Below are 27,284 nucleotides of genomic sequence, written 5' to 3' on the forward strand. Positions count from 1 at the left end.
AAAACCCACACTTCGAATCACAGAAACACCAAGGTTGGAAAAGAGCTCCAAGATCATCTAGCTCAATTGTCTGCCTACCACTGATACTGCCCACTAACCAAGTTCCAGAGTACCACATCCCCGCGGTTCTTGCACACTTCCAGGCACGGTGACCCCGCCTCCCCCCGTGGGTGCCAGCATCACTCTTTCGGCAAAGAAACGTTTCCTAATTCCCAGCCGGAACCAGAATCTCCACAGCTCGGCCTTCCAGTGCGTCGGAACGAAAGGACGCGCAGTGCGCGGCGCAGCCCGGCCCTCTTTGAGCAGCGCACCGGCGGCGCCCGGCCCCATTTGGCGGCTGCGCCACCCCGGCCCGGCTGGCACTGTCAGTCGGGCGGCTGCGTCCCAACATGGCGGCGGCAGCGCTGCGGCCGGCGGAGGGGTACGGGGCCGCGCCGGGCGGATGGACGTACTGATGACGGTCCGGAGACTCGCTTCCATCTGTACCATGGTGAGCGGCGCGGCGGGGCCGGCCGGCGGCCTGCGGGGGCTGCGGCGGAGATGGAGCCCGAGGCCGGGCGCGCTGAGGGGCGAGGAGGCCCGAATATCGGGCAGGTGGGCGGCTGCGCTGAGTAGCTGAGGGGAGCGGGTGTGAGCTCTCTTCCTGGCTGAGTTCGCAGTGTTTCTTGCGATAAGCAGTCCAACTTCAGGTTATTATGCTGGTTAATGCGAGAGACGTATCGTTCTGCTCGTACGCACGTAGCGGGGTATCGTCTGTATTGGTGATGAAAACCCAGCGAGAGGGAGACTCGTAATTGCGTGATTATGCAGAATTTTTAACGAGGTATCTTTGCTGCCTAAGCAGAGGCCAGCGAGGGGTTCGTCTGGCAGCAGGCACGGCTGAGTCATAGCACGGAGCCACCTCTTGTTGGTGATACACCGCCCAAATGCATCACCGTCAGTGTGGGGAGCCCAGTCCGGGGGAGGTTAATCACTATGGGTAGGGGTGAATGGCCCAACTTTAGCACGGGACCGGGCTGAGGGCACACAGCTGTAAGGTCTTTGGGTTTTGCAGTCCCATGTCTCTGTTATTCCATGCAGACTTCAGTTTAATATCTTATGTGATAACGGCAGCAAACCAGGTCCTGGGCTGCAGTGTTACAAAGACTCTGGTGCAGCACTTTGCAAAGAGTGACCTCAGAGCTGTGTAAAGGCCATAGGGCTTCTCTCTAGTGGAAAAGACCACTAAAATGACCAAGTCCAGCTATCAACCTCGTGCCCACTAACCATGTCCCTCAGTGCCACATCTCTGTGGTTCTTGAACATCGCTGGGGGCAGTGATGCTGGCCCACAGCTCTGAGTAACTTGAGATGAAAGTGAACTGGCCACAGTGGTGCTGTGGCCCAATGGCTGGAGAGGCACAGTGATACTTCACACTGGTGAAATTAAGGGCATGGGAGGTAGCTGGATCATGGCTTCATGTGGAGCTCTGTACCCCAGAGGCAGGCATTGACTCAGTCCCATGCAGTATTTGGGATGCATTCCTGGGATCAGCCGACTGAGCCTTAGGTTAATATGATGATCGTAAGGCAGTGCATTTCCTATGAGTGCAGAGTTAAACCTGGATATAATCATTTAAGAGTTTATATTTGTTTTTAGGGACTTTGACTGTATGTATTCAGTTTTGTACCTCAACTCTCATTTTGGTTGGGATGCTAGATGAAAGCGAAGCAGCACTTGTAGCCTATCAAGCTCCATTTTAAAGTACTGTTTTTTCTTCTAAATAAGATGTTTAGCAGTACGTGTTTCCTTACTGTTTCTGTTTTGCCTGCAGAAGTTACTATTTCATTTCTCTACAGAAAGCCATGAGCAGAGCTACTGGCACTACGTACTCTTCTTCCTCCTGTAGAGAAATCTGCTTCCAACTTTGGTAGAACCATTTCATCAAATGTTGCCTGTGTTTCCAGTATGAGTGTTGTAGGTGCATGTACAGCTTGGATGAACTTGCTGACCATCTCACTGTACTTTTTCTTCAGCTAGCACGTGAAATGTGAGGTTCTGGGTGCTGCATTTTAAAAGCAAATCTCTTTACTTCCATATACTTAAGTTAATGTCCAGTAAGAAATGCTGTTTGCCTTGTTGTGATGTGAATATAAAAACTCAAAGCTGTCTTTATGAAACCACTTAATAACTTAACAGTCCCCCTGGGAAACTGCTTTCTTCAGGATTATGCTAATATGTACTGTTTGCACAGTACTTTACATGTGTTTAATAAAAGACACAGCTTTTTCCAACAGTCCCACTCCTTGCCTTTGCCTCATTCTGGGTCAATGTGTGGCTTTAGGACATTCCCAGATCCCTCTGTTCTACAATCTCTCTTTAAAACTTAAATTGAATGTCTGAACTCATTACTGGACAGTAACATAGTTACAGCTTTTAATTAGGTCCCCCTCCCTAAGATAACTCCAGGTTTTTGTAGTGTGGATCACCTCTCCTGTGCCTCCTGGTTGATGCATTTACTGCGTTTGAGCACAGTCCCTCTTTCAGCACTTGCATAACTTTTGTGTGGCAACTCTGGCATTGCAAAGATTGGAAAGCCATGGGAAAACATGTTAATTTGAGTATGGCTCATTGCTTGGTTAGGATGTGGGCACTGTGTGGCACAACACATCTGTGGCCAGGAGCTACCAATTGGAGCTCTGCTTCTCTGCTCTGTCCTTGTGGCTCAGTTTTGTTTCCCAGCACTAGTCTTTAGTATGGACACTAGGAATTTTTGTTGTTTTTTTGCAAGTGATTGCAAGGCAAACTGGGAGAAAGCACTGTTGAGGTTTTTTTTTGTTTACCTCCTCACCTTTTGCTCCATGGGAGATGCATAGCTCTTGTTTCAGAAGTATATTTAAACCAGTGTATTTGCAGCCTTGTGGCATATGCACAGTTACGGACTGATGCAAATCCTCTCCTGAGTAAGAGGAAGGAGAGCTGACTTCCCATGGTCTGACTGTGTCACCTGATCTGGTATGCTGCTGTGCCCCGGGGGCTGTGACAGTCAGCACACAGCTGGGCTTTTGACTCAGGGATCAGGTTGTTTTATTGTACTGACAAAACCTTTTCTTATTTTTTTTATCTGGTTAAGCAAGCCAGAACAGTAGCATGAGTCAAAGCATGAGGCATGGAGCTGATCTGTTCCTTGTTACTGCAGGCTTTTCACAAAACTAGCAGTTAAACTGTTAATGAAAGTATTGATGTTTCCTGGTAAGCTAATGAGGGATGCTTCCCCTCAATTTGTGTCTAATTGTTTGCTAAACCAGTAAAACATGCCTGATGAAGAGCTCAAACCCTGTTTACAAATTGATGGGAGTCCTATTCTGCTCCTCTGAATCAGGACAGCATGGTTATGATTATTAACTTCAGTGTTAGAGAAGAGACGAGGGAATCATTTTAAGTTATGCGTTTCCATTTGCCATCTGAATAACTTACATTATTCAACCCAAGCAGGGCTTTCATGTCACTGCTGTACAATCCTTGCTTACGGCAGTTTCACCTATAGTTTTAGAAGTCTGTTTTAGCTTTATCAGAGAAAAAGCATTTTACAGCAGGTATCACTGAAGAAGTGGAAAGAAGGGAGGATAAAAGCAGAGCTAGCAAAGCTGATTCCAGCAGTGCTTCTTTATTGACTTGTTAAACAAATGCTCGTATTTGCCCTTAGTGCTCAGCTTGAGAATAACCTGCTTTATTCTGAGGAAGAGGGGAAGAGATGTGCAGGGCAGTTAATAGGTCGCTTCATGCAAGGTTTTTTTGCCAGTGCTCTAGTTTAAGCTGTGTACCTCAGGTAGTCATGGCTGCAGTCTCTGGATCCTGGACTCACAGGGGTGTGCCAGGTGGGCACACAGCCTGCAGCTAACAGCCAGCACATGTGGGTCATGTGCTGGTTTCCTTTTGGTGACCTGCAGGGTGATGTGCAGCAATCCTGAACTACCACATGGATGAGTCTTTCTGCTGCCTGGTTGCCTGTTTTGACCTCAGATTGTTTATAAACTTAAAAGATTCCATGGCTTCGCTGTCCTTGAGAAAATAAGAGAATGTAACTCTTGCATCGTTGAGTATTAAGGAAGCTGTGGGCAGAGTATGGTTCCTTGAATCCAGTTATTATAGCCGGGGACGTGTACTGCAGGAGCTGCTAGGACTTTAAATATTAAGTGTGACCACCTTGGAAAAGATACTAAAACAGCAGTGCCAGTAGTTCAAGAAGCCAGCTGAGGAGATTCCTAGACTTGTAGCTGAAGCAAGGGGCTGTGCTGTAGGTCATCATGTTTTGGTTCTTGGGTTGCACTTTATCTTTTGAGCACTTTTGCTAGAAGTCTCTCCTCACAGGCTCTCGCACCCTGTGGTGCATGCATACACATTCAGATGGCATCTGAAAGCATGTGCACACCAATGGGCCCTGGGTCTGGGCCTATTTGGGCCCTACCTCTGTGCCTCTTTAATCTGTGCAGCCTTCTGTCAGCACCCACAACCTATCTTTTTATGGTCTGCTCTTACTTATTTTACTGAATCACCTGAGTGGAGCCTTATGGAGCTCTTTGCAGGTGGGTGTATGGCTGTGAGCACTGAGGTGAGCTTGGACACAGTGGCTGAGGGGGAAGTGGATTGCTTGCAGTGCCACATTACAAAGATCGAAGCTCTAAGCTGTTGCTTCTGTACTTCCTACCCTCAATCCAGCATCCTTTCCTTATTCTCTTTTAGCTGGTGCCTGCTTTAGCTGTTTAAATGTAATGAGCATGAAATTACAGAATTTCACAAGTGTGTGACTTGCTGTACCTTGGTGAGTGAGGCACGGATCCTGTGGACCTTGCAAGACCAGCTCCTGATCCTATAAACATATATGTAAGACAGCTCACAGAGCTCTCTAATTTATTTGAAAACACCTTAATTAGAACTGTACGTAAGGTTTGGAACGCTTGGTATTTGCAGGTCTCTTTTGAAACAGTATTTTGTAATTTCACAGTGTTCTCCACAGCCCTGTACCAGCACGCCCGGTAAGCTTTGCCCCCTTCCTGCCCCCTGCAGAGCCTTTGCTGTATGCACCGTGTGCACGTTTTTCAGAGTGGAGTTTGGTGAAGTGATGCTTACAAATGCTCCTTTCAAGATTAGCAGTTTGTTTGCCACATAATTAAGGGACCTCACTAAGACTTGTGTGCTGTCGTGTGGTTCTGGATGCTGAAATCTCCCCCTTTCCTGTTTTGCCTTTGTTGAAGAGAAATGCCTTTTGCAGGCAGGTGTGTGCTTTGCACGCAGTGGGAATCAGTGGGTTCCAGTCCAAAGGCCGAGCAAGTCTGGTGCAGAGCCCGAGCTGGTACATCACAGCAGGCTGCTCCACCAGCTGGGCCACGCAGCTGTGGGAGTTTAGATGTATCCTATGTTGCAGTGCCTTAATTACTTCATCCGAGCCAAATGATACTAATTGCAGTGCGAGAAGGATGAAAGGTTTGTATAAGAAGCATATAATGTTGGAATTAATATTCTGCACTGAGCTGAAAAAAAGTAAGAAATTTATATTAGAAGAAAGGGTGTATCTTCTATAGATTGTATGGAGCTGTGCACGGAGAGTGTTTTAAATCAGGTGATTTTCTCTGGCTCATTGAAAGTGATTAGTCTTATGGATATGCACAAGAGATTCACTTTATGGCTTTTTTTCCCTTTGTTTTATAGCTTCTTTTGCCCAAGCAGCCAGTACAGCAATGACCTGATTATTTTTGACAGGAGCTGAATAACGGCAAGGACACTGGCCCAGCACTGTGCTAATTTTGATGCTTTTCTTACCAAAGCTGTGGCAGTGGATGCTTCGTGCTCAGGAGATGTGCCAGCATGCCTGGCAGGATAGCACAGCTCTGCTTTGTCACCTGTACGTTACCTTCTGAGCTGCAGGAAGAAGGTACTTACAGGTGGAAGCATGAACCTTGGTAGTTCAGAATCAGATTTTTGACCTGTAATGTAGCTTGTTCTTCACTAATAGTCCTTGTATTTGCAGCTGGGTATGCAGAGGATTTGACTGAATTTTAGCTTAAAAAAAAATATATAATCATGGTACTGAAGAGGATAAAGCTGTAAGTTGAGGCACAAGTCGTGTGGGTGCTGGGCACGTGGATTTCCTCCTCATGCTGACCACAGCTAGTGTTCTGCCCTGAACTGCTGTATTTAATGATTCCCAGCTGTTGGGTGATGGCTTTGGAAGAGCTCCGAAGCTCCAGGCCTCCTTTCCAGCTCTGCCTAACACAGTTTGTGTCTATGGCAGCACAGGGATACAGGAGTCCATCAGGGTTCTTTCCTGTGCATAATGTGTCCGACTGGAAATAAAGGTTTCTCTGCTGATGAAAAGCACTTGACAGCTTCAAGTTGGAGGACTTGGTAGGTCTGCCCTCTTTTGAGGGGATGTTCAGTTAAAACCAGAGCTATGCTGTAGGATCTCTTCATTTCTGATAACTTGCATAGCCAGCTGTTTCAGGTTAAGTGGTTTTGAAGCTGCTGTTTCTATATCTGTTTTTGCTTTACCAAGTTCAGCAAAACCTTAGACAGCTTTTTCATGTTCTTTGGGTAAGCATGAGTTTCACTCAATCCTATCTTCTCTGAATCTCCTGAACATCTAATGCTGATGTGATGTCTTCACTGAGCTGGTATGAAAACTGAAGCAGAACTTGAATGTTAACAATTCCCCACACTGTGATGTTAAAACCTGGTTGATGGGATCTTTTTAAAGGATGTTCTTTGTCTTCTCCTGGATTTCAGCAAACAGGGTTCTTGGAAAGCTCCCCATTTATTTATTTATTTATTTATTAAGATCCAATATCCACAAAATAGAAGTACTGCAGATACAAGAGATAATGTTTTATTGTCTTTGTGCTATTGGGATTTTCTTGGCCATTGTTAGCAGTACTTGCTGTTCTGAACTCCAAAAATGGCTCCAGGGACCAGGCAGATTTCCCTTCTGCTGTTAGACAGATAGTGCCAGCACTGTGCAAGCCCACTGGGCTCAGCTTGCTCTGGATTCAGTCAGTTCTGCTGGAGGTGATGCAAATAGAATAGGGGACATAAGAAGCAAAGTGCAGCTGACCTTTGGGACAACATTTAAATAAATAGTAATTTCTAGAAAATTACAAGTCTTGATTTCACACTGCTGAAACTTCAGCTGTCACTTCCTCTGCCAGTATGGAAATGTTAACTTCCCAGGTCTCTGAGAGTCTGATTACTTCAGTAAAACAGCGTTGTCACTTTTGTTAAGCTAGAGGGATGCTCTTCCTGTAGGATAGTTATCTGCTGTCTAAACTTGTGTTTTCTTTTCCCCTTACAGAGCTAGTGTGTACCTTACAGCTTTATCATCCCTTCCTGAGCCAGAATAGCAGAACAGTTCCTTCCTCCAGAGAGTGTTTGGATGGCCCTCCTGCATGTCTGAGCATGTAAATCAGGGGGTTTTGTAGGATGCAGTTACTTGCTTTATGTTAGCAGTGAGAAGTCAATTCTAATCTCGTACATTAAACTTAACATATAGCTGTATTCTGTTGTGCATTATTTGCTTAGCTTTTATATGCCAAGGCAATTTGATTGTGATCTGTTAGGGATTTCTTTCTTGACATTTTTATTGCTCCCACAATGTCTATCATAGCTTTGCAAAACAGTATTGATTTGTCTATGGTTTAAATGCTCTAAAGGCTGTAAGATGCAGAACAGTTTCTCTGCGGCTGCCAGAAGAATTTCATCTCTCGATTCTTCAAATAACAAAATATGAAGTCTCATGCTTTGGGTGCTTACCCTTGTTTAGATTTTGTTTCTATATGAGAAATAGGTCTTTTATATTTCAAAAATTATGAAGCATGTATTGTTTCTTATGAGCAGGAATCTGTGTGATCTGTAGCACAAGTATTATCCAGATGGAATAATATTTTAGCAAGGGTGGGAAAATGTTTATAACACCTTTTGGTCTGAAAACAAAGGTTTCATGGCATGAAAGGCATGTATGTTTCCTAGACCCTCTTCAGTATGTTATATTATTTAACCTTTGAATTGACATCTTCAGAATTCTTCGTGATTACTTTATCATTTTGTGATTCCCCATGCAGTCTCATTTTGGTTTGTGTGGTTTTGGTCTGTAATGTAAAATGCTCCTTAACGAGAGATATCAGAAACATTGCAACTCAATGCTTGGTTACCTTAGATTCTGTGGCTGACTAACTGAGATATTTAATTGCTAACGGTAGATAGCAAGTCTGAAATTTGTTTTTACAAGTAGTTTGTTTTGTGGAGGGAGAAAGAGGTAGCTGGGAGCAGGGAGTGGGTAGAGGGAGACAAATAGACAAATGAGAGGAATTGCTTGATCTGGCATTGATGCCTCAAAATGTTTCTGTGTAATTGCTGCTTGTAAATCTATCGGCACCTGTCTTTTTGTGTTGTTTTTGTTGTTTGTTTGGTTTTTTGCTTTATTTGTTTTTTGTTTTGGTATATGTAGTTCCCTGTAAATCTGATGCAGGAGATCTGACTACAGGGTTTCCATTCCTCCTCTTAAAGTAAATTGCTTCTTAGTTTCTTAAATTTTTTTTTAACTTCTTAGTGTTATCTCTGATACAGAGTGTCAGTGTTGCCTTTAATTATCTCTGGTCTCTGCTTGCCTGATGCTTGTATTAATAGCAGAATGCTAGTTGAATTGATTGAAATACCAGTTAAAAAATGTTACTGACTTCAGCGATTGAATATTACTTTCCTGAGAAGTCCTACAGGTTAAACACAAACAACGTGCATGTGCAGTAGGATCTCTGTTCACAGCTTGCAGAAAGTTATGGTGGGTGTTCAGAGCAGAGGTCAAGAATCAAATGTGCTTGCATTTCTCCACTGAGTAATGGTAACTCCTTAGACAGCTGTACAATGCAGCATGAAGCAGTGGAGGACTATTGGAAGATATTCAAGGAACACTGTAGAACTGCATGGAGTGGTATGAGGGAAGGCACCAAATCCCAAGTGGGAGCTCAGCTGTATAGTATTGGTGGACTGAAAACATGGGGAAATGAGGTGAGATGTATTCACTACTGAATCTGAAGTGGACAATTTAAAATTGAAACTAGAATGTTGGCATGCTTTAGTTCCTGTTCTATTCAGTAAATAAGACTATATGGGTATGCCATGGTGTTTTTTGGTACTATATATCATAATAAGTTCTATCCTCATTATATTGATGGCAACTCAAGGATATATCCAGAAATGTCCTATAAAGCTCCAGCTTCCTTAATTGAAAGTGAGCAAAGCCAAAGTGCTGCTAAGTGAGCAGGCTCTGAGGAATGTCTCAAAATTCTTCCTTCCATTCTTTTCTCCTAATTGTGCTTCACCTGTCTGTCCGCAGTGCTTTCCACAAAAAATACTCAGAAAATGGTAGTATTTCTAGTGTAAATTGTAAGGTTCATTTCAAAAAGAATTTTTAATAGAAATGCAAATACCCAACAGCGTGCTTAGCTTCAAAAACTGCACCGACATTGAAAGATGTAGTGAATTTCTTTCAGGTGCTCAAAGTGCACTGAGTTACATACGGCAAAGGGAAGTTGGTGGAAAGTAGCTGTCTGAGTTTTTCACATACCCCAAACGTGACATGCCGTAGGTAGGGTGACAGCAGAAGTCTCAGCCACCACATGGCACCTGGTGGCTGCAGAGATTACATAGCCATGATTTACTACATACAGCTTCACAGTTGATATTACTACAGTGGAAATTACGTTTTATGCAGATATTTTCCCCCATAGATTCATTGAGGGAATTCTCCTTGTTTTGTCATGAAGGTGCAGTCCACATCACCAGAAGAGAGAGGTTTTTTTTTTTTTTCATGAGATTTGTAGCCTGCATGTTTCCTGTCCTCTAGGTAGAGAAGTTCTGTGCCTGTGTGTTACAAGTTTCTTCTAACAAGTTTCTTAATTTCTATTTCTCACTTGACTAAATGTAAATTGAAAATCTTGAATGAGAACAATTTCCCTGTGGTTAATTTCCAATTGAAATCAAACACAAGAATCCCTTCAGTTAGATAAGATAGTGCCCCACTGCAGTCCTGCCTGGTGAAGTATAATTTCTAAGTGGAAGTATGGTGCCTTTTATAAGAAATAAAAGACATTATGTTGATTTTGTTTTCAAGAACATGGGAAACACAAGATGTTATTTCTTAATGGAAGAAGCTCATTGCCCTAGCTTCATTGCTGCTGTGGTGATAGTGTGATTTCTGTTGGGTTTGGGGGGATTTTTTCCCTCCTCTAACATACTTATTTCTTTGCAGGGCGCCAATGCCTCAGCTTTGGAGAAAGAGATTGGTCCTGAACAGTTCCCTGTGAATGAGCATTACTTTGGCTTGGTCAATGTAAGTCTATGTTCTGTGTTTTTAAATGCTTTTTTCTATTTTTTTTTTTTAATTCATTTTGTAATCTTAAATTTAAAAGGATTCTGTTAGACATAAGGGAAGCCTCTGCACGGGCACCACATCTTGCAGTGTGATGCTGTGCATTGTTGTTAACTAAGGTATACATTTTGCCTTAATAAATAATATTTCTGTGTTTATAAATATGGATTGGTAAGAGAATCCTTCCTACTTGGCTGCGTTTCTAACTAAAAGACTTCAATATGTAGCTGGAAAGGATTTTGAATAGCAAAGCCTGCACACTGTTTATATTCTCTTCACCTGGAGGAGAGCTGCAATTTTACAGTGCTACACACTGTAGCTCCACGTGGGATCCTTGAGGTTTTTAAATGAAAATGTTGCTTTCCTAAAACATACTGCTGGTGTGGAATGTGTGGAAACTGTTTTGAGGATGTAGTCAGAAGATGAATGATAATAACCTGACCAATAATGTTAGTAAATGTAGCAGTGCTCTTTTTTTTTTTCCTTTTTTATTTTATTTTATTTTTTTTAATTTTGGCAGCCTTGTGTAACAAGTCCTTCTAACAAGCTGTTTTTGTACCTGTCAGCTGTCACACATCTGACTTGGTTAGGATCTGTCCGTAAATTAACTATGGAGATAATTGGTGTTGGTCTTCCTGGTACTTCCAGAGGAGAAAGGCAGCCGTTGTGCCTGCATGTCCTGTACTATGAGTATAGAAAATTAATAGAAAGCTGTTCTGTGACATCATACTTATGATGTGAAAACAGTGTTGACAGTTCTCACTAGAAACACAGGCATGCTCGTGCTTACTGCTCATGTAGGTACATCTCATTGAAAGCTGAAAGATGATCTGAATTCAGACACACCAAGTAAGGTTATGAAGTGTAATTTGTTGCAGCTCATCAGAAACTCATTTATTTGACTTCTGCGTGGGCCTCTAGCAGTTTGTTCTCAGACAACAAGCCATCTAAGCACACCGAATTATGCTCCTTAAGTATGGTGTTAATGGCCATTCCAAAGCTTCTGAGGTTTGCACCATAGTGAGAAAAATGGAAGGCATCTCCAATTGTAACATAAATAGCAGAGTGATGAATAGTGTGAGGAGGGAAAACAGCATTCTAAAAATAACCAGAGTTATTATACCCACATTCATTCTCTGTTCACAAGGACAAAATATGACTAATACTGTTGTGCTTTATTTCTTGCAGCCAGTTTCTTGGGGATCATCGTTTTTATGCTGTTGTTTTGGAGAGCTTTTTCCTATGCTATTTATAGTTCTTTTATGGCTTGAAATTAATTGCAGCACTTTAATGAGTGCAGTTTCATAACATCAACATCAGTACTAGTAAATATGCAGTTGCATTGCAAATAGAATCAGATGTTAAATTTATAGACAGTCAAGGCTTAAAGAAGAAAACTCAACTAAGGTTTCTCTTTGGATCAGTGAACAGATCCAGCTTGCCTGCGGTCAGGCAGATGCTACCACCACTGCAGTGTGTATGAGGAAAGGGTCAGACTGCTGCTTCTGACTCTGACAGCCCACTGAGATGCATTTTGTTCAGTGATGAACTGGAGCGAGTGCAGGAGGGGTAGAACAATCTCAGTTTTCATTTTAAAAAGCTTATTGTCTTAAAATGAGCGTTCATTTATTTTTTTTACATTGAAGGTGTAAAATTATGAATGTTCATACAATGCTAGGTAATGTAGACTCTAAATACAGTCAATTTTAAGAAAAAAGCCCGAAGTATGACAAAAAGATTTAAACTACTTTTGTATCTGCTTTTCCTTTGTATTTTATGTCATGTTAATTTTTTTTTCATGCAAACTGTGATTGATCTGTGCACATAACTGACTCTAGGAGTGGAAACATTCAGTAGCTCATTGAGAATTGCCATGCCAACATGGTTTTTGACTTTCTATGGAAGACAAATGGTTACAGCCCTCTTTTCTTTTAAGCACAATCGTGGAATGGTCGGACTACATTGTTCTTCTAAACACAGACCTATTTAAGTTAAAATTGTAACACCGCAGCATAACTCTGTTTATTTTTGGTAAGCTGTATCTAATACAGAAAAGAACAGATCAATAATTGTGTTCAGAAGTTTTCCAGTACTCTAAGTTGCTCAGAGGTGGAAGAATTTTGTTCTAACACTTCAGATGTCAGAATTTCTGAAATGAAATGCACCACGTGGTCTTTTTGGGAAGTACTAAGTATTCAGTGAAATGTCTAAAACACAAACATGCAAAATGGTTGGATATTCAGATTGGATAATAGGAAGAATTTCTACTCAGAAAGTGGTGTTGTGCTGGCACAGGCTGCCAGGAAGGTGGGGAGGTCGCTCCCTGGAGGTGATCAAGGAAAAGGTCAACGTGGTACTGAGGGGACGTGGTTAGTGGGCACATGGGATGGGCTGTGGTTGCACTTGGTGATCTTAAATCTTTTCCTACCTTAATGATTCTATGTGGAAAAGTGCTTCCACACTGTGTTGTTATGTAAAAGTGGTGGCAAACAAAGCAGGCTGAAATAGTATTTGCAAGGAGGTTTTTAAAACCTAAACCATGCTGTTCAGAGTTTTTCACCACGTAGCTTTGACTACTGCAACACGTTAGCACCTTACTGTCAGGACTTTTTAAAGCTGCTTGGATGGAATTTTAACTCTGTAACTCTTCCATGGAGTTAAATCTAATAATTTCTCTCTTTGTGGGCAGCAGCAAGGCAATATGTATAACAAGTTAACTTAATGTGCTTTGACAGTCCTGAAATTTCAGCAGCTATGCACTTTGTGACTGGCCATCAGTCCAACCCCCTGCAGTGAGCAGAGGCACCCACAGCTCCATCAGGTGCTCAGAGCCCCATCCAGCCTGACCTTGGGATGGGACATCACCACCTCTCTGGGCAACCTGTGCTAATACCTCACCATCCTCACTGTTTTGAATGACTTTGTCCTTATATGCAGTCTAAATATCTCTTCTCTTAATTTGAAACCATTTCCCATTGTCCTATCACAGCACACCCTGCTAAAGGGTCTGTCCCCTTCTTTCCTGTAGCTTCCCTTTAGATACTGAAAGGAGGTACTGAATTAGGTTCTATCCTAACTGATGTTTGTTCAGATTGTATATTTGTTTTTCCTTATGTCAATGAGAGTTTTAACTGCTGTTCTGTGCTGTTTGCATGTGTTATAAATTAATGTTAGTGTACGTATGATGGTGGAACCTTGTAAGTGGGATGAATTAAAGCTGTTAATTTTCTTTTTCAATCAGCAAGCTTGTAATCATTTAGGTACATTAATTACACCAAGCGCTGGTGGATACTAGCTGCCATATTTGTTCTGAAGTTGACTTTGTATGCTCATTTTGTTTATCCAAATACTTTCCTCTTGAGTTGCAGAATCTCCCTGCCAGAATATCTGGGGACTGGCAAACATAAAATATTTGCTTCACTTTTCTGAAGAGACAGCACTGTAAAATATAGTTGCATAATAAATTGCAAAGGAACAACTCAAAAAATGCTGTATCTCTTCTAGATGATATGCTACTATCTCGGTGGTTGGAGCATTTCTCCTTGTTAAGCTGTGTGGAATGCTGCCTCTGGAAGTTGTTATTGCTGTCCTCTTTTCTCTAAAGTGACACTGCCTTCAGATACGGCAGATGTAAACCAGCTGCTCTCTAGATTTGCCTGCATCATGTACTTTTCATAATAGTTTACAATGAACAGGAACTACTTAACATATACCTTGCTAACTACCTCTGAAAACTAATCTCTGTATGTGACACAGGCAAATAGAAAATAGGAATGTATGCATTGAGCTCTTGTTACTGTTGTGCAGTTCAGGTGCAGCAATGCTGTCTCATCCTTTCTCTGTTTGCTTTGTCCCTCTGTTCTCTTATATGATTGGTACCCCTTCACATCAGTGCCAGAGGAATCTCTCCTATCTACGGCTCGATAGCATGCTGTCCCTACAAGTGTTAATTTTGCAATGAGCCCACAATTGGCTTTTTTTTCAGTGTCTTTCTTCTATTAAAAAAATCTGTGCCTAGTATCACTGTGATTGTTTCTTCTCCATTTTACTGCAACTTCCAGTTATAACAAAAGGATGAGTCTTTCAGATGGCGTCTACTAGTGTTTCCCCAATAAGTGACCTCTGACAGACAACTTTTCCATTTTCAGTATGTGACATTCCTCTTGAGCAACTGTTTTATTACCTTTAAACAGACCTAATATGAAAATGTTTTCCTTTTGTTCTGTTTTAACCAGTTCGGCAATACCTGCTACTGCAACTCAGTCTTGCAGGCACTTTATTTTTGTCGTCCATTTCGGGAAAAAGTTCTGGCATACAAAGTGCAGCCTCGAAAGAAGGAAAGCCTCCTGACATGCCTCTCTGATCTCTTCAACAGTATTGCTACCCAAAAGAAGAAGGTGGGAGTCATCCCACCCAAGAAATTTATTTCCCGATTGAGGAAAGAAAATGGTAAATGAATAAATGAAGCCTTTATGTAGATTTCAGCATTGAATAGATAAGCATATAAAAACGTAAACACAGTTTCTTTTTTTAAGTGAGCCCTAACTGTCAGGTCCTAGCAGATTTCTGGAAGGCTCTTGAACTCCAGTTTGTGATATGAATTTCACCACCTCTCTAACACAGGAAGAGAGATTATATCAGAATTAGCTCTGTCATAAAGGGATTAACCTAGATATCTTTGTGTCTGTACTTGTGTAGACCAAGTGCAGAGGGTGTACGCAGGTCCTGGTGCTCCAGTTTTATACCCAATGGTGTCTGTAGAGGCCTGCCACAAGTCAGTGGTTGCTAGAATTTATCACAGCTGAACACACCTCTCAGTCTGTAGGAGCTCCCAACCTGCTTGCTTATGTTTGTGGTAGGATATATTTGTTATGGGGAGAGCTACTGATCGTTTCTCAGTTCCAGTTGGTGAGGGAAAGTTCTGTATGCTCTTTTATCATCTCTGCTTGAAAAGATAAAATTGTAAAGGATTTTTGTCCCTTAATGCTTGACTTAATGAACTAATAGCCCAAGGCAGCCCATCAATATTTCCTTATTTTATTCCTCATAGGGAAGCAAAACAGCACTGGCAAACAAACAGACTTCTATCAGTTTTAAGAAACACCCAAACAAAGTTTCTTTCATGTTATTTTTCAGCTTTCTATCAGTTTCTTGCAACCTGAGGAATAGGTGAGGGTAACCTAACATCCATTGCTAGGATAATAAAGTACTTCAAAGTTCCTTAAGAACTTTTGGAAGTGTGTGTCATGGTTTTGTGATTTTTGTTGTGTTGTTGATATTCCACATCATGTGGTGTCCACAAAACCATGACAGTGTGACCTAAAATAAATAGTGGGTTGATATAGTAAGGTAGAGAAGGATAGAGGGTACACATTGATTTCTAAAAGCATAGCTGTTTGATAGTAGGAAGTATCTGTATTGTTTTTATTCTCCTTGTTCTCTTCCTTTTCAGAATTGTTTGATAATTACATGCAGCAGGATGCACATGAGTTCCTAAACTACCTACTTAACACTATTGCTGACTTGCTACAAGAAGAGAAAAAGCAGGAGAAGCAAAATGGCAAACTCCAGAACGGCAGCATTGAGAGTGAGGAAGGAGACAAGACTGATCTGACATGGGTCCATGAAATCTTCCAAGGAACACTAACCAATGAAACCAGATGTCTTAACTGTGAGGCTGTACGTTTAAAACAAAACAACATCTCTTACATTTTTCACAAGTTCTGGATCATTTTCCCTAATACTAAGCACGCTTTTTCATTTATTAGGATAGATGAAATTGCACTCTCTCTATTAAAATATGGAACATAGCCTATTTTATGACTATCACCTCTATGTTCAAACCAATACTCGTTAAGGTATGTTTCTCAGAAAAAGTGTAGTGTTTTTTCTATTCTTCCTCCCTGTTTCCATGAAGGCAGTCTGTACCTGGCTGATATGAGCTGCCTTTTTGTCTTCATGTTATTTCTTGTGTTGGTGATTGATAGTTTTATGTTGTGTTTTTACATGAAAATTGCTCACTGTTCATTTAACTCTGGGTTCAACTGAGTGTAGTGGTTATGCTTTGTGGTGCTAGTCCATAGCCATTCTATTTGAGAGTAAAAGAAGTGCCAGGAAGTCTAGAATCAGAAGAACCTCACCACCTTCAGAGCAGGAATTTGTACTTAGCAATGTGTTGTATTTGATGTTGTATTTCAAAACAATGAAAACTCAAATGGGGAGAGAAAAAAAAAGAAGAGAAGCAATTACATCAGAAATGACTATTGGCATTTTAAATCTCAAATTATGTCTAGGTAATGAATAGAAGGTCTGAATGGCATAAATAGGATTTTGTCCTGAATTTTGAAGTGAAATTTGCATGTCCTGTGTTGTGTCATAATAGCAGATGGAAGGATGGTTTTCCTAACCACTAACCCTTCTTGGGATTTAATTGAAAATCCAGCTGACTGTTTCTGCATTTCCTATAAGTATTTACTGTTATACTTCAAATTGCTGAAGAAAGCTTTATCTCAGTACAAAGTGTACAGTTAAAGCTTCTCCAGCTCTTCAGTTTTAAGTGACTTCAAGAAAGAGCCTGAGTTTGTGTATGTATATATTTTCTCAAATTAGAGTAGTCTGTTTGCATTGAGGACGTGGCATCATTCCAGAAACGGTTAAAAGAAGTCTACAAGATCCTGAGCTGTTATTAAATACTTCTCTTTTTTTCAAGGTTAGTAGCAAAGATGAGGACTTTCTGGATCTATCGGTTGATGTGGAACAAAATACATCAATTACACACTGTCTAAGGTAAATGAAAACTGTGAATGGAAAAAAGTTATCTGCTCTTGGTCAGAAAGGAGAGCACAGTGTAATTGCTGTGATGTACAACAGCTGAAGGCTTTCAGCTTGTGGTATTGCATCTTCATCATTGGAGCTGCTGGTTTCTTAGTGGCCTTAGCAGTAAAGGAGTATACTGATGTCTAGTGGTGTGTTAAACCAGGTTTCACTTTCTTTTATGGGGATTTTAATATGTTACATTATATAGTCAGGTTTTACAAAACTAAACGTGGTATGTTTGGATTCATAGTATGTTTTCATTTATTTTAATATTGTTAATGTATTTTAGTTGCCTGGTTCTACTGTTTGTGGTCAGGGGTACTTTTTGCTGATAGAAATTTGCTCCATGTAGTTGACTGCCAAATCCATGGCTTATCAGCTGCTAGGATACAGCAAGTTGTGTATAGCAGCTGGCTTTTTATTAGCTGATAAGGGGTGTATAATTACCAGGAGCTGAAAGATAACCTGCTTTCACTAGTCAGTGACCATAGGCTTGGACATTTAATGTCTGCCACCAAATAAAACACGGAGTGGGTATCTCTGTGACCTTACTGCTGTTTGTAACCTCATAATCTCATGTGACTCCTGCCTGGAAAGTTAATACCTGGGAGCATCCTTTCTAGATCTTGCCAGCTAAGCATTGGTACTACAATCAAATTCTGGGACAAATACACCTCAGCTGTGTTTGGGAGATATGACCGATGCGAATAAGAGGAGTTTTGATTTTTGTTTGTGCTTTGTTTTTTCTGTATTGTTAGTAGTAACTTTTAACTGATTACTCTGACTGAATATCCCTGCCTGTCTGATTTTTCTTCCACTTTTATTTTCAGAGGGTTTAGTAATACTGAAACTCTATGCAGTGAATATAAGTATTACTGTGAGCAGTGCCGCAGTAAACAGGAAGCACAGAAGAGGTAAGATTAAAATATTCATGTTCATGTAAATGTTCTTTTTAAATGGGCAGCTGCTAGAAGATGCACCCTGTGAAACAGATAATAAGAAAATATAAGACTGTTTAGCTATGGTTGGTGGGGAACGGAAAAAGGAAAAATGGAGAGACCTGGTAACTTTGTGGCAACCTTATCAGAGAAATGAAGAGATTAATTCTGTGTTCCTCCCAGAAGAGCTTATATCTGGTGTTTCCAGACATTTGTGTTTTCCCCAGTTAGCATTAATCAGCTCAAAGCCACTGAAAGCTATCCAGTCTGCCTCCACTATGAATACTGTGTGCAGAAATCTTTTCTCACTTCATACTTGGTAGCAGCCAGAGCACCCAGATGGATTTATTCCATCCATTTCTTCTCACTGATATGTTGAAAAAATGATATTTTCAGCACCGACAGTTGTCCTGCATTCAGATGGCAGTTGTGTAGTTAAGCTTTTGGAGGAAATGTTGCCTGTTCTCACCAGAACATATAAAAAAGGAGCGTGTTTAAAATCTTCATCAACATTTTAGGTGTATTTTATGAGTCTTTTTGTTACTGAAACTCGTTTAGAATAAAGCTTTATTTTAGGTGATCTGCTAATACCTTGTTCTTTATTTAACTTATTTCTGTGGTTCAGAATGAGAGTAAAAAAGCTGCCCATGATTCTAGCTCTGCACTTAAAAAGGTTCAAATACATGGACCAGCTGCATCGATACACCAAACTCTCGTACCGTGTCGTCTTTCCCTTGGAGCTCCGGCTTTTTAACACATCAGGAGATGCTACAAATCCTGACAGAATGTATGACCTTGTGGCTGTAGTTGTTCACTGTGGCAGGTATGTCACTTTGGTGCCTTCTGGGCTTCAAATGTATTGTCTTGACATATAAACTGAGTCTGTCATCCAGGCACCATTTTGTAACGGTATTGAACCATGTGAAGATAATTGTCTGAAAGTATGGATATATTTGTTAAGGATGATTTGTAGGTCATCTTTTTTCTATTTTTTTTTTTTTTACTGTTTTAAATTTTGCTTTCAGAACATGTGCTGTAATCTTGTTTATTTATCAGCTCTTAGTTCTGCTGGCAATTCAGACAAACCATTTCTGTGAGCTTCAGCAAGAACCCACTAGCTTTCCAGGGAAGCTAAAGTGAAATAACAGCTACTGGAGAACACTTACTAACATAGCATTAATTTGCAGCTCCCAAGTTGCTATTCCCAGGGCTGGAAGGTTTGGGTTTTTTTAGAAGCTGGTGCCACCACGTGGAATCAACTGCATACTGCTGATTTGTTTTTTAAACCATTACATTTTTATTGTCGTGGTGTTCTCCTCCTTACTTTTAAAATAATTTAAAAAGTAACCGCTTCTAGGAAAAAAAATAAAAATCATAGAAGTGAATAAATAGAATCAAAGAATCATAGAATTGTTCATGTTGTAAAAGACCTTCAAGATCATCAAGTCCAACCACAACCAAACCATATAAACTATTACCTCCTGAAAGTGTAAGCTCTAAAGTAATGAGTTACTGTAGTATACAAATGTTTAAAATGTCTGTGAGGAGTAAAACAATATAGATTTAGTATAACTAAGCTACACTTCTAGACGATTTATGTTATGGTAGAATTGTGCTTATGTTTTCTTTTATTATTTTTTAATATTAAAAGATCTCTTTCTCATATCCTGTAGAGTTTTAATGTCTATGTTTATGACTACTGGTACTAATAGCCATTTATTTATATTGCTAAAATACATTTAGATGGCTGAAGTGAATTTGCTTTATGTCATCCTCTTGTCTTACACTGGACTTTTAAGATTTTCCATAACTCTTGAAGTTTTAATTCTCTCTAGGACTTTACTGAAGGCATGAGATAGAATGTATTTTTGAAATATCGGAATTTTAACAACTTGTTTTAAATACTTGGCCTTCATGATTTTGCTTTTCATATAAACAAAGATTATTTCTGTAACAAGTGTTGTGCTTTAAATCAACCATTTTGGAAAGACTAGAGATGTACCTTCTTTTGGCTAAAGCCAAAGCTGCTTTATGTAGATCCTAAGCAAAACATAAAGCTGGAAGAAAAAAGTATTTTTGTCCACTGTGTCCCTGAATTGTTCTCTCAGAATTTGAGTTCAGATTGATAGCAGATTCTTAGCCCAAGCTGCCATGTTTTTAGAACAGTCTGCCTTTACTCTGTAGATGCTTCTCCCTTTGATTTAGGTCATTTTGTTGCCCCATCCCTTCAAGGTAAGCATGCAGGCTGTAGGCAATAGAATTGGACTGGGTGGGAAGCTGCCCTGGAAAGCTCTGAATAGCAGTTGCAGAAAGCCCATCGTTGGTCAGCCACAGGCTAAGCCCCACTAAGAAACCAAGAAAATCTGTGTAAATTAAGCATTTCAGACAAAGGCTTATCGACTTTTTTTTTTGAGTGGTCAGAATTCACAGTGGTGGTGAATGTGATGAAGCAGTGATCTAAATAACTGCCTTTTGGTTTTCTTTAAACGTATCAATGGCTATCTGAAATATTCACAAAGTTCTGTATTTCAAATATGCTTTTATTTGGCAAGCAGCAAAGATGGAATTTTTAATTCAAACATCTTGGCAAAATCTAGGGATTAGAGAGTTATGGGCAGTATTAGACAACCTGAAAAGCTGGGAAGTCCAATTCTGCCAGGAATAGCTAGGATCATGTGGGAAAACAGGAAAAGTAGTGCTTGATCCTTCTCTTCCTTTTTTCTTTTTCTGGCAGTGGTCCAAATCGTGGCCATTATATCACCATTGTGAAGAGCCATGGCTTTTGGTTGCTGTTTGATGATGACATTGTAGAGGTGGGTATGCTTTTACGTAGTGAAAGCAAGTGCAGACAGCATCACTCTTCAGCTTTGTGAAGGGCCTGTTTTTATGTCTGGGATTATCTTTCAGACCTGTGAAATGATTTCTGCAAGACCAGTGCACAGAGTAAATCTGGACCTTTCAAAAGTAAACTTTAGTGGTCTTGAACTTCAGTGCTCATATCTTGGCCCGCTTTCTGGCTTCCTATTTGTTACTAATTTGTTTTCTGATAGTTGCATTTAATTGCTGCATATAAGTACTTACTACCACTTTTTTTTTTTTCAGTAGACTTCCCCCCCCCCCCCCCCCCCCCGACAAACATGAGTGTAGAAAGAGTGTAAAAAGATTTTTGGGAGACTGAAGTAAGGTCTGAGCTGTTTGGACTACTGGTGATAATGTTTAAAGTCTGATCAAGCAAATTTTTCCTTGTTTTTTTTTATTAACATATCTGTTAAATATTCACATCCATATGTTTCACCTAATATTAATTAAATATTGAATAGTAGTACCACCGTAGTACTGCTTTGTGTAAAGACAGAAGTGAACTGTTTGCTTCTAAGATCTCACGCTCAAGGCTGAGGCGTGATGTTAGGACTTTGAACAGATTCAGCAAGGTCCTTGTTTGTGTCGAAGTGATGATAATGTAGTGAATTCCCCACTTGTACTTTTCTTTAAGTACCTTTGAGTATCAGGGATGACTTACTTCCTGGTGATTTGTAAAGCTTCTATGACTGTGAATAGTTGTCTTTCTCCTATTAGTATATTCTGTGGGTCATTTTATTATGTCGTGGCAGAAGTATGTAACTGTCAGCTCCTTTGGAAAATAATGTTCACTTTATTATTTTTAAATGCAAATATTCACTGTCTTTTTCATCCAGGAGGTAAACTTGACATTTTAAAAGCGATGTAAAATAAATACCTAGTTATTTTATGTTTGTTTCCTATTAGTCACATCTATGTTGTATTTTAGCTTTTAGGTCATATCAGAATTTCTGTTATCAACAAACATCACTGGTGTGCCAAAGAGAGCTTTTAAGTGTATGCTGTCTGTTACTAGATAAGTTTGAGGAGCTGTCACAGGCTGGAATGTACTTCTCTGTCCTGGAAAGATTTCTTTTTGTGTTCTTCATGGTTGATTTTTCATTATGTTGATTAGGATTAGGAACGTGGCCCTGTAGCCCTCCACCTGTACCAGCTGCAGAGCTGGGAGTTTGATTCCTGTTCCTGCTGGAAGGCTGTCCCTGGCTGCTGTTTGCAGGTGCTGCTTGTTTTCTGTGAAGTTGAGGATTTGCTTTTTGTTCCCACAGAGGGCATGAATAATTGTGCATGAGTTTCACATGCAGGCTGTCGGAGCTCATTGAACCTTTCCAACGAGCAGTGCTGCTCCTTGACCTGCTTTGAACAGTGTAGCGCAGGCATTCCTTCCTACTGGGTTTGTCCCCCTTCACTGCCCATCGTGGCTGCTCCTGCCTTCTTAAAAGTGCAGTAAAAGGTGAAGCTTTCCTTTCAGCTCCCTCTGTGTACGAAGCACCACCTTTTTCTTTTTATAGAAGCCTTCAATAGAGGACACCTGAATTTCTGTAGACTTATCAACCAAGAAGAATGAGGTGGTGCAGACTGATGCTACTGGCTTCTGGAAGAATTAACTGCAGTTTTGCTCATCTGTTCTTGCTGTCCCCAATTAGTCATCAGCTCTTGAGAATTAGTTCCTTACCAGGGCTGTAGGCTATTCACTGAAAAAGCCAAGTAAAGCTGGAACTACTTTTGTAGGTTCCATCTGCTGCCTAAACAGATTTAAACATGTGCTCCAAGCTTGACCAAGTGCTGTTTTCAAGCTGCTTGTGACTGTCCTTACTCTGGGACCATAGGAAATGCATTATTCTGTATGACATTACAGAGGTTGCCTTCAAAAATGGAGTGGCAAAGTGGCCCTAGCACTCGAAACCCCAAAACATGAATCCTGAAGGGGTTTCTGTTCTCAGAGCTCACTACAGGAGCCTCCTACTCTTCAGAGACTCTCAAAACATGAGAGCAGATTTTTTTTAAGCTTTAGAGACTTAACATTTTTAGTGAGAAGTGGCTACGTAACAAGACAGGTATTAGTCAGCTGGCACCAGAAGATGTTGAAGCCAACGTCCTTTGTACCTGTGTACACATATTGCAGCTGTTAGAGAAGACAGCAGAGAGCCTTTTCCCCTTTAATATGATTTAGATTTGTTGCATTTTTGATAAGTGATAGGAATTAATAGCTCTGAAGTATCATTTGGAAGTAGTTTGTTCTTATTACCCACTAAATGTCACAAGCGGTGAAGTCACATTTATTTATCTGTTTGGGTTTGGTTGGAAGGCCAATTCAATTCAATTGGAGATAGATGAGAATCACAGATACTACAGCACATGTGGAAAGAAAGGTATGAAATCCAGGAGACAAGTCAGCCCAAATGGAATGCTGCTCCAAGCAACATGAATCGAGGAGCCTGAGTAAATGATCTCTGACTAGTTTGGTACATTGTCATTAGAGCAACTAAGTGTTACATCACAGTGATGATTTTTATTTGAAACAGAGGGAAAAGCATCCATTCATGAGTTCTCCAAATTCAGAAAAGGGCAAGAATGATTGTACATCTAAATACTTGTTCAGAGGCTTGCATGATTCAGTTCAATGCTGTGAATTGTATGCAAGGAAGATTTGGTTTGAGGAGCTAAAATAGGTGTCTGGAAATTAGCAAAGGCTATTTAAGTTAATGGGGAAAAAGATATCTTAAAGCCAGGTGAGGCTAGAGTCCCAAAAGTAGTTGTGAAACCATCAGCCAGTTGTTGCTGTAAAGCTCCAGCTGGATAAAACCTTGCTGTCCCCAACGTACATGGCCAACTAAGGATGGGAAGAATAAAGTCTATATAATCCTCTTTAATTTCCACTGCTCTCTGTCAATAGTGGAATTATATATATATAAAAATAAAGTAGATTTTGTCGTGACTAGACTAAAAATATCCATAGGATGAATTAGTCTATGTCAGTTGTTGGAGTTGCATTCAGAAGGAGTAGTAGTAGAACTAGATTTCATTGCACGACTAGCTAGTTGGGACTTAAAGCATGTTTAAGTTGTATGAATATATCACAGGGACTAAACAAATTTTCTTTTCTTTTTTTTTAAACTAAAATGTATCTAGCAGTTTGAAAGTAGGTATTATGCTAATAAATGGTATGAAATTGTGGAAGTCCTAAGCAGGATGTCAGCTTCTCTGAAGTCCTCAAACAGAGTAGAGAGATAATAACATCCTTTTTTTTTTTTTTTCACAACAATTATTTTTGTTTAACAGAACTATTCAAGGGAGAATTTTCTGCTGCTCAGTCTTTCAGTTGATGTATCCTCTGGAAACTTACTGTGTTTTTCTCATGTGCAATGCTTCAGAAAAACTGGAAAAAGGATGGCCTAAGCTCGTGGGTTGTTTGGCAGTGCCATGTAAAGAAACCAATGCTTTTCTGTTTGCTGGTGATGCAAAAGTCTGTTCAGTGAGCAGCAGTGTAGCATGCTGCCAGATGGGTTCTGGAGCTGGTGAGGCTCCTTGGTGCACTCGTGGCCTGGTCCCTGTCTCTTACAGAGTAAGTGCAGGTTGGTCTCTCTGCTGCCTTTCATGATCAAAGCAGACACGTTCAACCCAGAGGCACTCTTGATTTGTGTATGCTTCTCTGCTTTCCCAATTTTAGTCCTTGAGGAATAAGCTGGTTTCCTTGTTTGTTGGTTGGTTTTATTTTATTTCTTTAAATATTTAGACCGTTCTCCCCTTACCTCCTACAAGTTCCATCTCCTGCAGCCTCTCATCTTTGCATATGAAGTCCTAGAGGTGTCTTAAAGCACTAAAACACAATGGAGTGCTGAGCAACCCTTATTGTTGGGAGTGTTTTATTTCAGTCCTTCAGTCTGTGCACTCATTCTCCACTGTCTGCAGAACCAAGTCCAGTAATGTAAAGCCAGTCATTCTCAGAAGCTGGTTCAAGACAGTAGAAATTGCATCTTTAAAATATCACCCCAGAACTTTAAAGTGTTTCACAACTGTATTTAAATGCAGGCCATTGAATTCTATGAACATGGCAAATCAGTTCTTTCTTTTAAAGCATAAGACTTGTAATAACATTGCAGCAGGCTTTGTAACAGCAAACCCTAGGAAAGAAAAGCTCTCCTAAGACCTGAGTGTTATAAGCAGGACATGATCCACAGATTTCATGGTGTAGTCAAGCAGCAGCACTTGCAGGACTTCTGCATTTAAGAGTCACAAGACACTCTGCTAAAGCAATTGCAGATTTTGAAGTCTGCTGAAGAGAGGCCTTATGTACTCCCAGCTGCACAATGACTTTCTTTGCTGATCAGTGAGTTTTTTTTTTTCCTTTGCATCACAGGCCTATGGTGAGGAAGGTTAACTCCAGCCTAAAAGAAAAGGCAAATAAAAATGTTGTGTAACCTCTAAGAATTTGGTTTTGTTGTTCCCTTTTTTTGTAGTCCAACTTAAGAGTGTACCACTTCACAGGGGTTTCTTATGTTGATTTCCTTCTTATCAGTCACTGATAAGCTAATAAGTGGAGAGAATGTTGTGTTGCATTTATTTTGTTGTATTCAATGGTACTGCATTATCGTTGTATTAATGCCTTGTGGCATCACCCCAAAGAACTGGAAAATAATGCTTTGTTTGTGAAGGGAATACTTAAAGTGGTGTTTTCCTGAGACTAACTTCACCTCTATTTGATTTTCAGAAGATTGATGCTCAGGCCATTGAAGAGTTCTACGGGCTGACATCAGACATTTCCAAAAACTCAGAATCTGGATATATCCTCTTCTACCAGTCGAGAGACTAAGACAAAAGATGTGTGTATAAATAAAAGGGATCAAGATATGTCAAGATGGAACACATTTGTGACAGCAGAAGCAGTTCCTCATTGTTGCTGTAGGACCAGGACAGATCCAGCAGGGTGGGCAGAGCTTTCTCCCTGCTGTTTCTCAGAGGATTAGTGCTGGCTGTCGTAACAAGAGCTTTTGCTCCAGTTTTTTTTCTGGGTTTTTTTTTATGTGCTATCTTCCAAAATCTGTGTTACCTCTACTTGAAACCTGGCTGCTTATTTGTTCATGGACTGAAGAAGAGTTTTAAAAGTAGCATTGTAGAATTTTTACCATTTAACATTGGCCCAAGGCTATACCTTGGTTTCTGTCATCATCATTTTTCTGTATTTTAGCAGAATGATTTCAATATTCAGTGTCAGCTGAAGGCATATTTTAGGATATGCACAGCAGCTGGTTGCTGGATATTTTTGGTGACTCAGACTTGAGAAACAGAACAAAGCTAAGACATATTGGAAATGTCAAGTCTGTAATTTAAAAAAAAAAAAAAGAAAAAAATAGCAAACAGACAAACTGACTGCAGCAGTGTAAATTCCCCACTATGCATTATCTTGGTTTTAGGTAACACTAACAGCACTGCTTTTTTTTTTTTATTTTTATTTTTACTGCTCTGATTCTTCCTTGGAAGGTATGGGACATTATCCACATTCAGCCCAATGTTCTTTTTTGTTTCTAGCAGACGTTTTGACTCAGATCCACTCTGCTGCAGATTTAGGGGAGCAGAGAACCAGTTATATTTTGAAGAATGTGTTCAACCAGTTGCTGTAGAAAGCTTGGAGTTAAAGCATTTCTTGGAATTACTGCATAAACCAAAAGTGCCCTCTTTTTGAAACAGGGATCTGTTCAATGTTTCATTCAGTGCGTAGTAAACTGATGCAGCTAGCATTTTGAATCTAATACACTGAAACAGTGCTAATTGGGAAGGGTTAACCGAGGGACTAAGCTAATCCAGTTGTTCTTGGTCTTCAAGACATTGAACGTGTAAGAACAAACCAACCAACCCAGATGTTACCTTGCTAAGTGCTCCTCATCATCTGTTGGTATGGTTTGCACCAAGCTGGGAATCATAACCCCCCATTTCCCCTCCCCCCCAAATAAAGCTTCTGATTGTCTTACCTCTATAGGCCTTGCTTAACAGGGGAAATGGTTAGTCTTCTGAAGACTGAAATTAAATAATTATCCGTTACGTGTATATGTATTATAATCTCAAGGATAACTAGAAAGAGAAGACTTACAGGAGTTGGTGAGAAATATCTGAAAATGATGTGTAACTTTATTTTTCAAAGGTCCTGTTTCTGTGCCAAAGCTTGTTGCAGCTGGCTCTAAACCACCAGTGGAAATTAATGTTTTCCTCATCTTGTTAGATAACACGGGGCGCCCTGTGGTGCTCCCAGCAGCGCCGCTCGCAGTGTGCTGGTATTGTTG

General features: G+C 40.4%; 1 protein-coding gene across 2 annotated transcripts; it reads left to right on the forward strand.

Moving 5' to 3' along the window:
• The first annotated feature begins 345 nt into the window (after positions 1-345).
• Positions 346-26,946, forward strand: LOC136044333 (ubiquitin carboxyl-terminal hydrolase 12-like). 2 transcript variants are annotated; one of them, XM_065729602.1, is made up of 9 exons: positions 346-490; positions 10,277-10,357; positions 14,632-14,845; positions 15,849-16,075; positions 17,106-17,182; positions 18,043-18,126; positions 18,776-18,973; positions 20,885-20,963; positions 25,718-26,946. In XM_065729602.1, exons 1-9 carry the CDS (start codon positions 443-445, stop codon positions 25,817-25,819), a joined length of 1,110 nt encoding a protein of 369 aa, XP_065585674.1. In that variant the 5' UTR covers positions 346-442; the 3' UTR covers positions 25,820-26,946. The 2 variants fall into 2 exon arrangements, with proteins under 2 accessions (XP_065585674.1, XP_065585675.1); XM_065729603.1 differs by having other exon boundaries at positions 406-490; positions 14,772-14,845.
• The last annotated feature ends 338 nt before the right edge of the window (positions 26,947-27,284 follow it).

Source organism: Cyrtonyx montezumae, unplaced genomic scaffold, assembly GCF_038088225.1.
Source record: "Cyrtonyx montezumae isolate F1298 unplaced genomic scaffold, pur_monq_1.0 scaffold_11, whole genome shotgun sequence".
NCBI lineage: Eukaryota > Metazoa > Chordata > Aves > Galliformes > Odontophoridae > Cyrtonyx > Cyrtonyx montezumae.

What these genes read in the sequence shown, in the direction of transcription:
- LOC136044333 (XM_065729602.1), top strand. Translation starts at nt 443, where the DNA reads ATGGACGTACTGATGACGGTCCGGAGACTCGCTTCCATCTGTACCATG. An exon ending in TCAATTACACACTGTCTAAG is followed by an intron (nt 17,183 to 18,042) that starts GTAAATGAAAAC and finishes TTTTATTTTCAG; the next exon opens with AGGGTTTAGTAATACTGAAA. An exon ending in AAACAGGAAGCACAGAAGAG is followed by an intron (nt 18,127 to 18,775) that starts GTAAGATTAAAA and finishes TCTGTGGTTCAG; the next exon opens with AATGAGAGTAAAAAAGCTGC.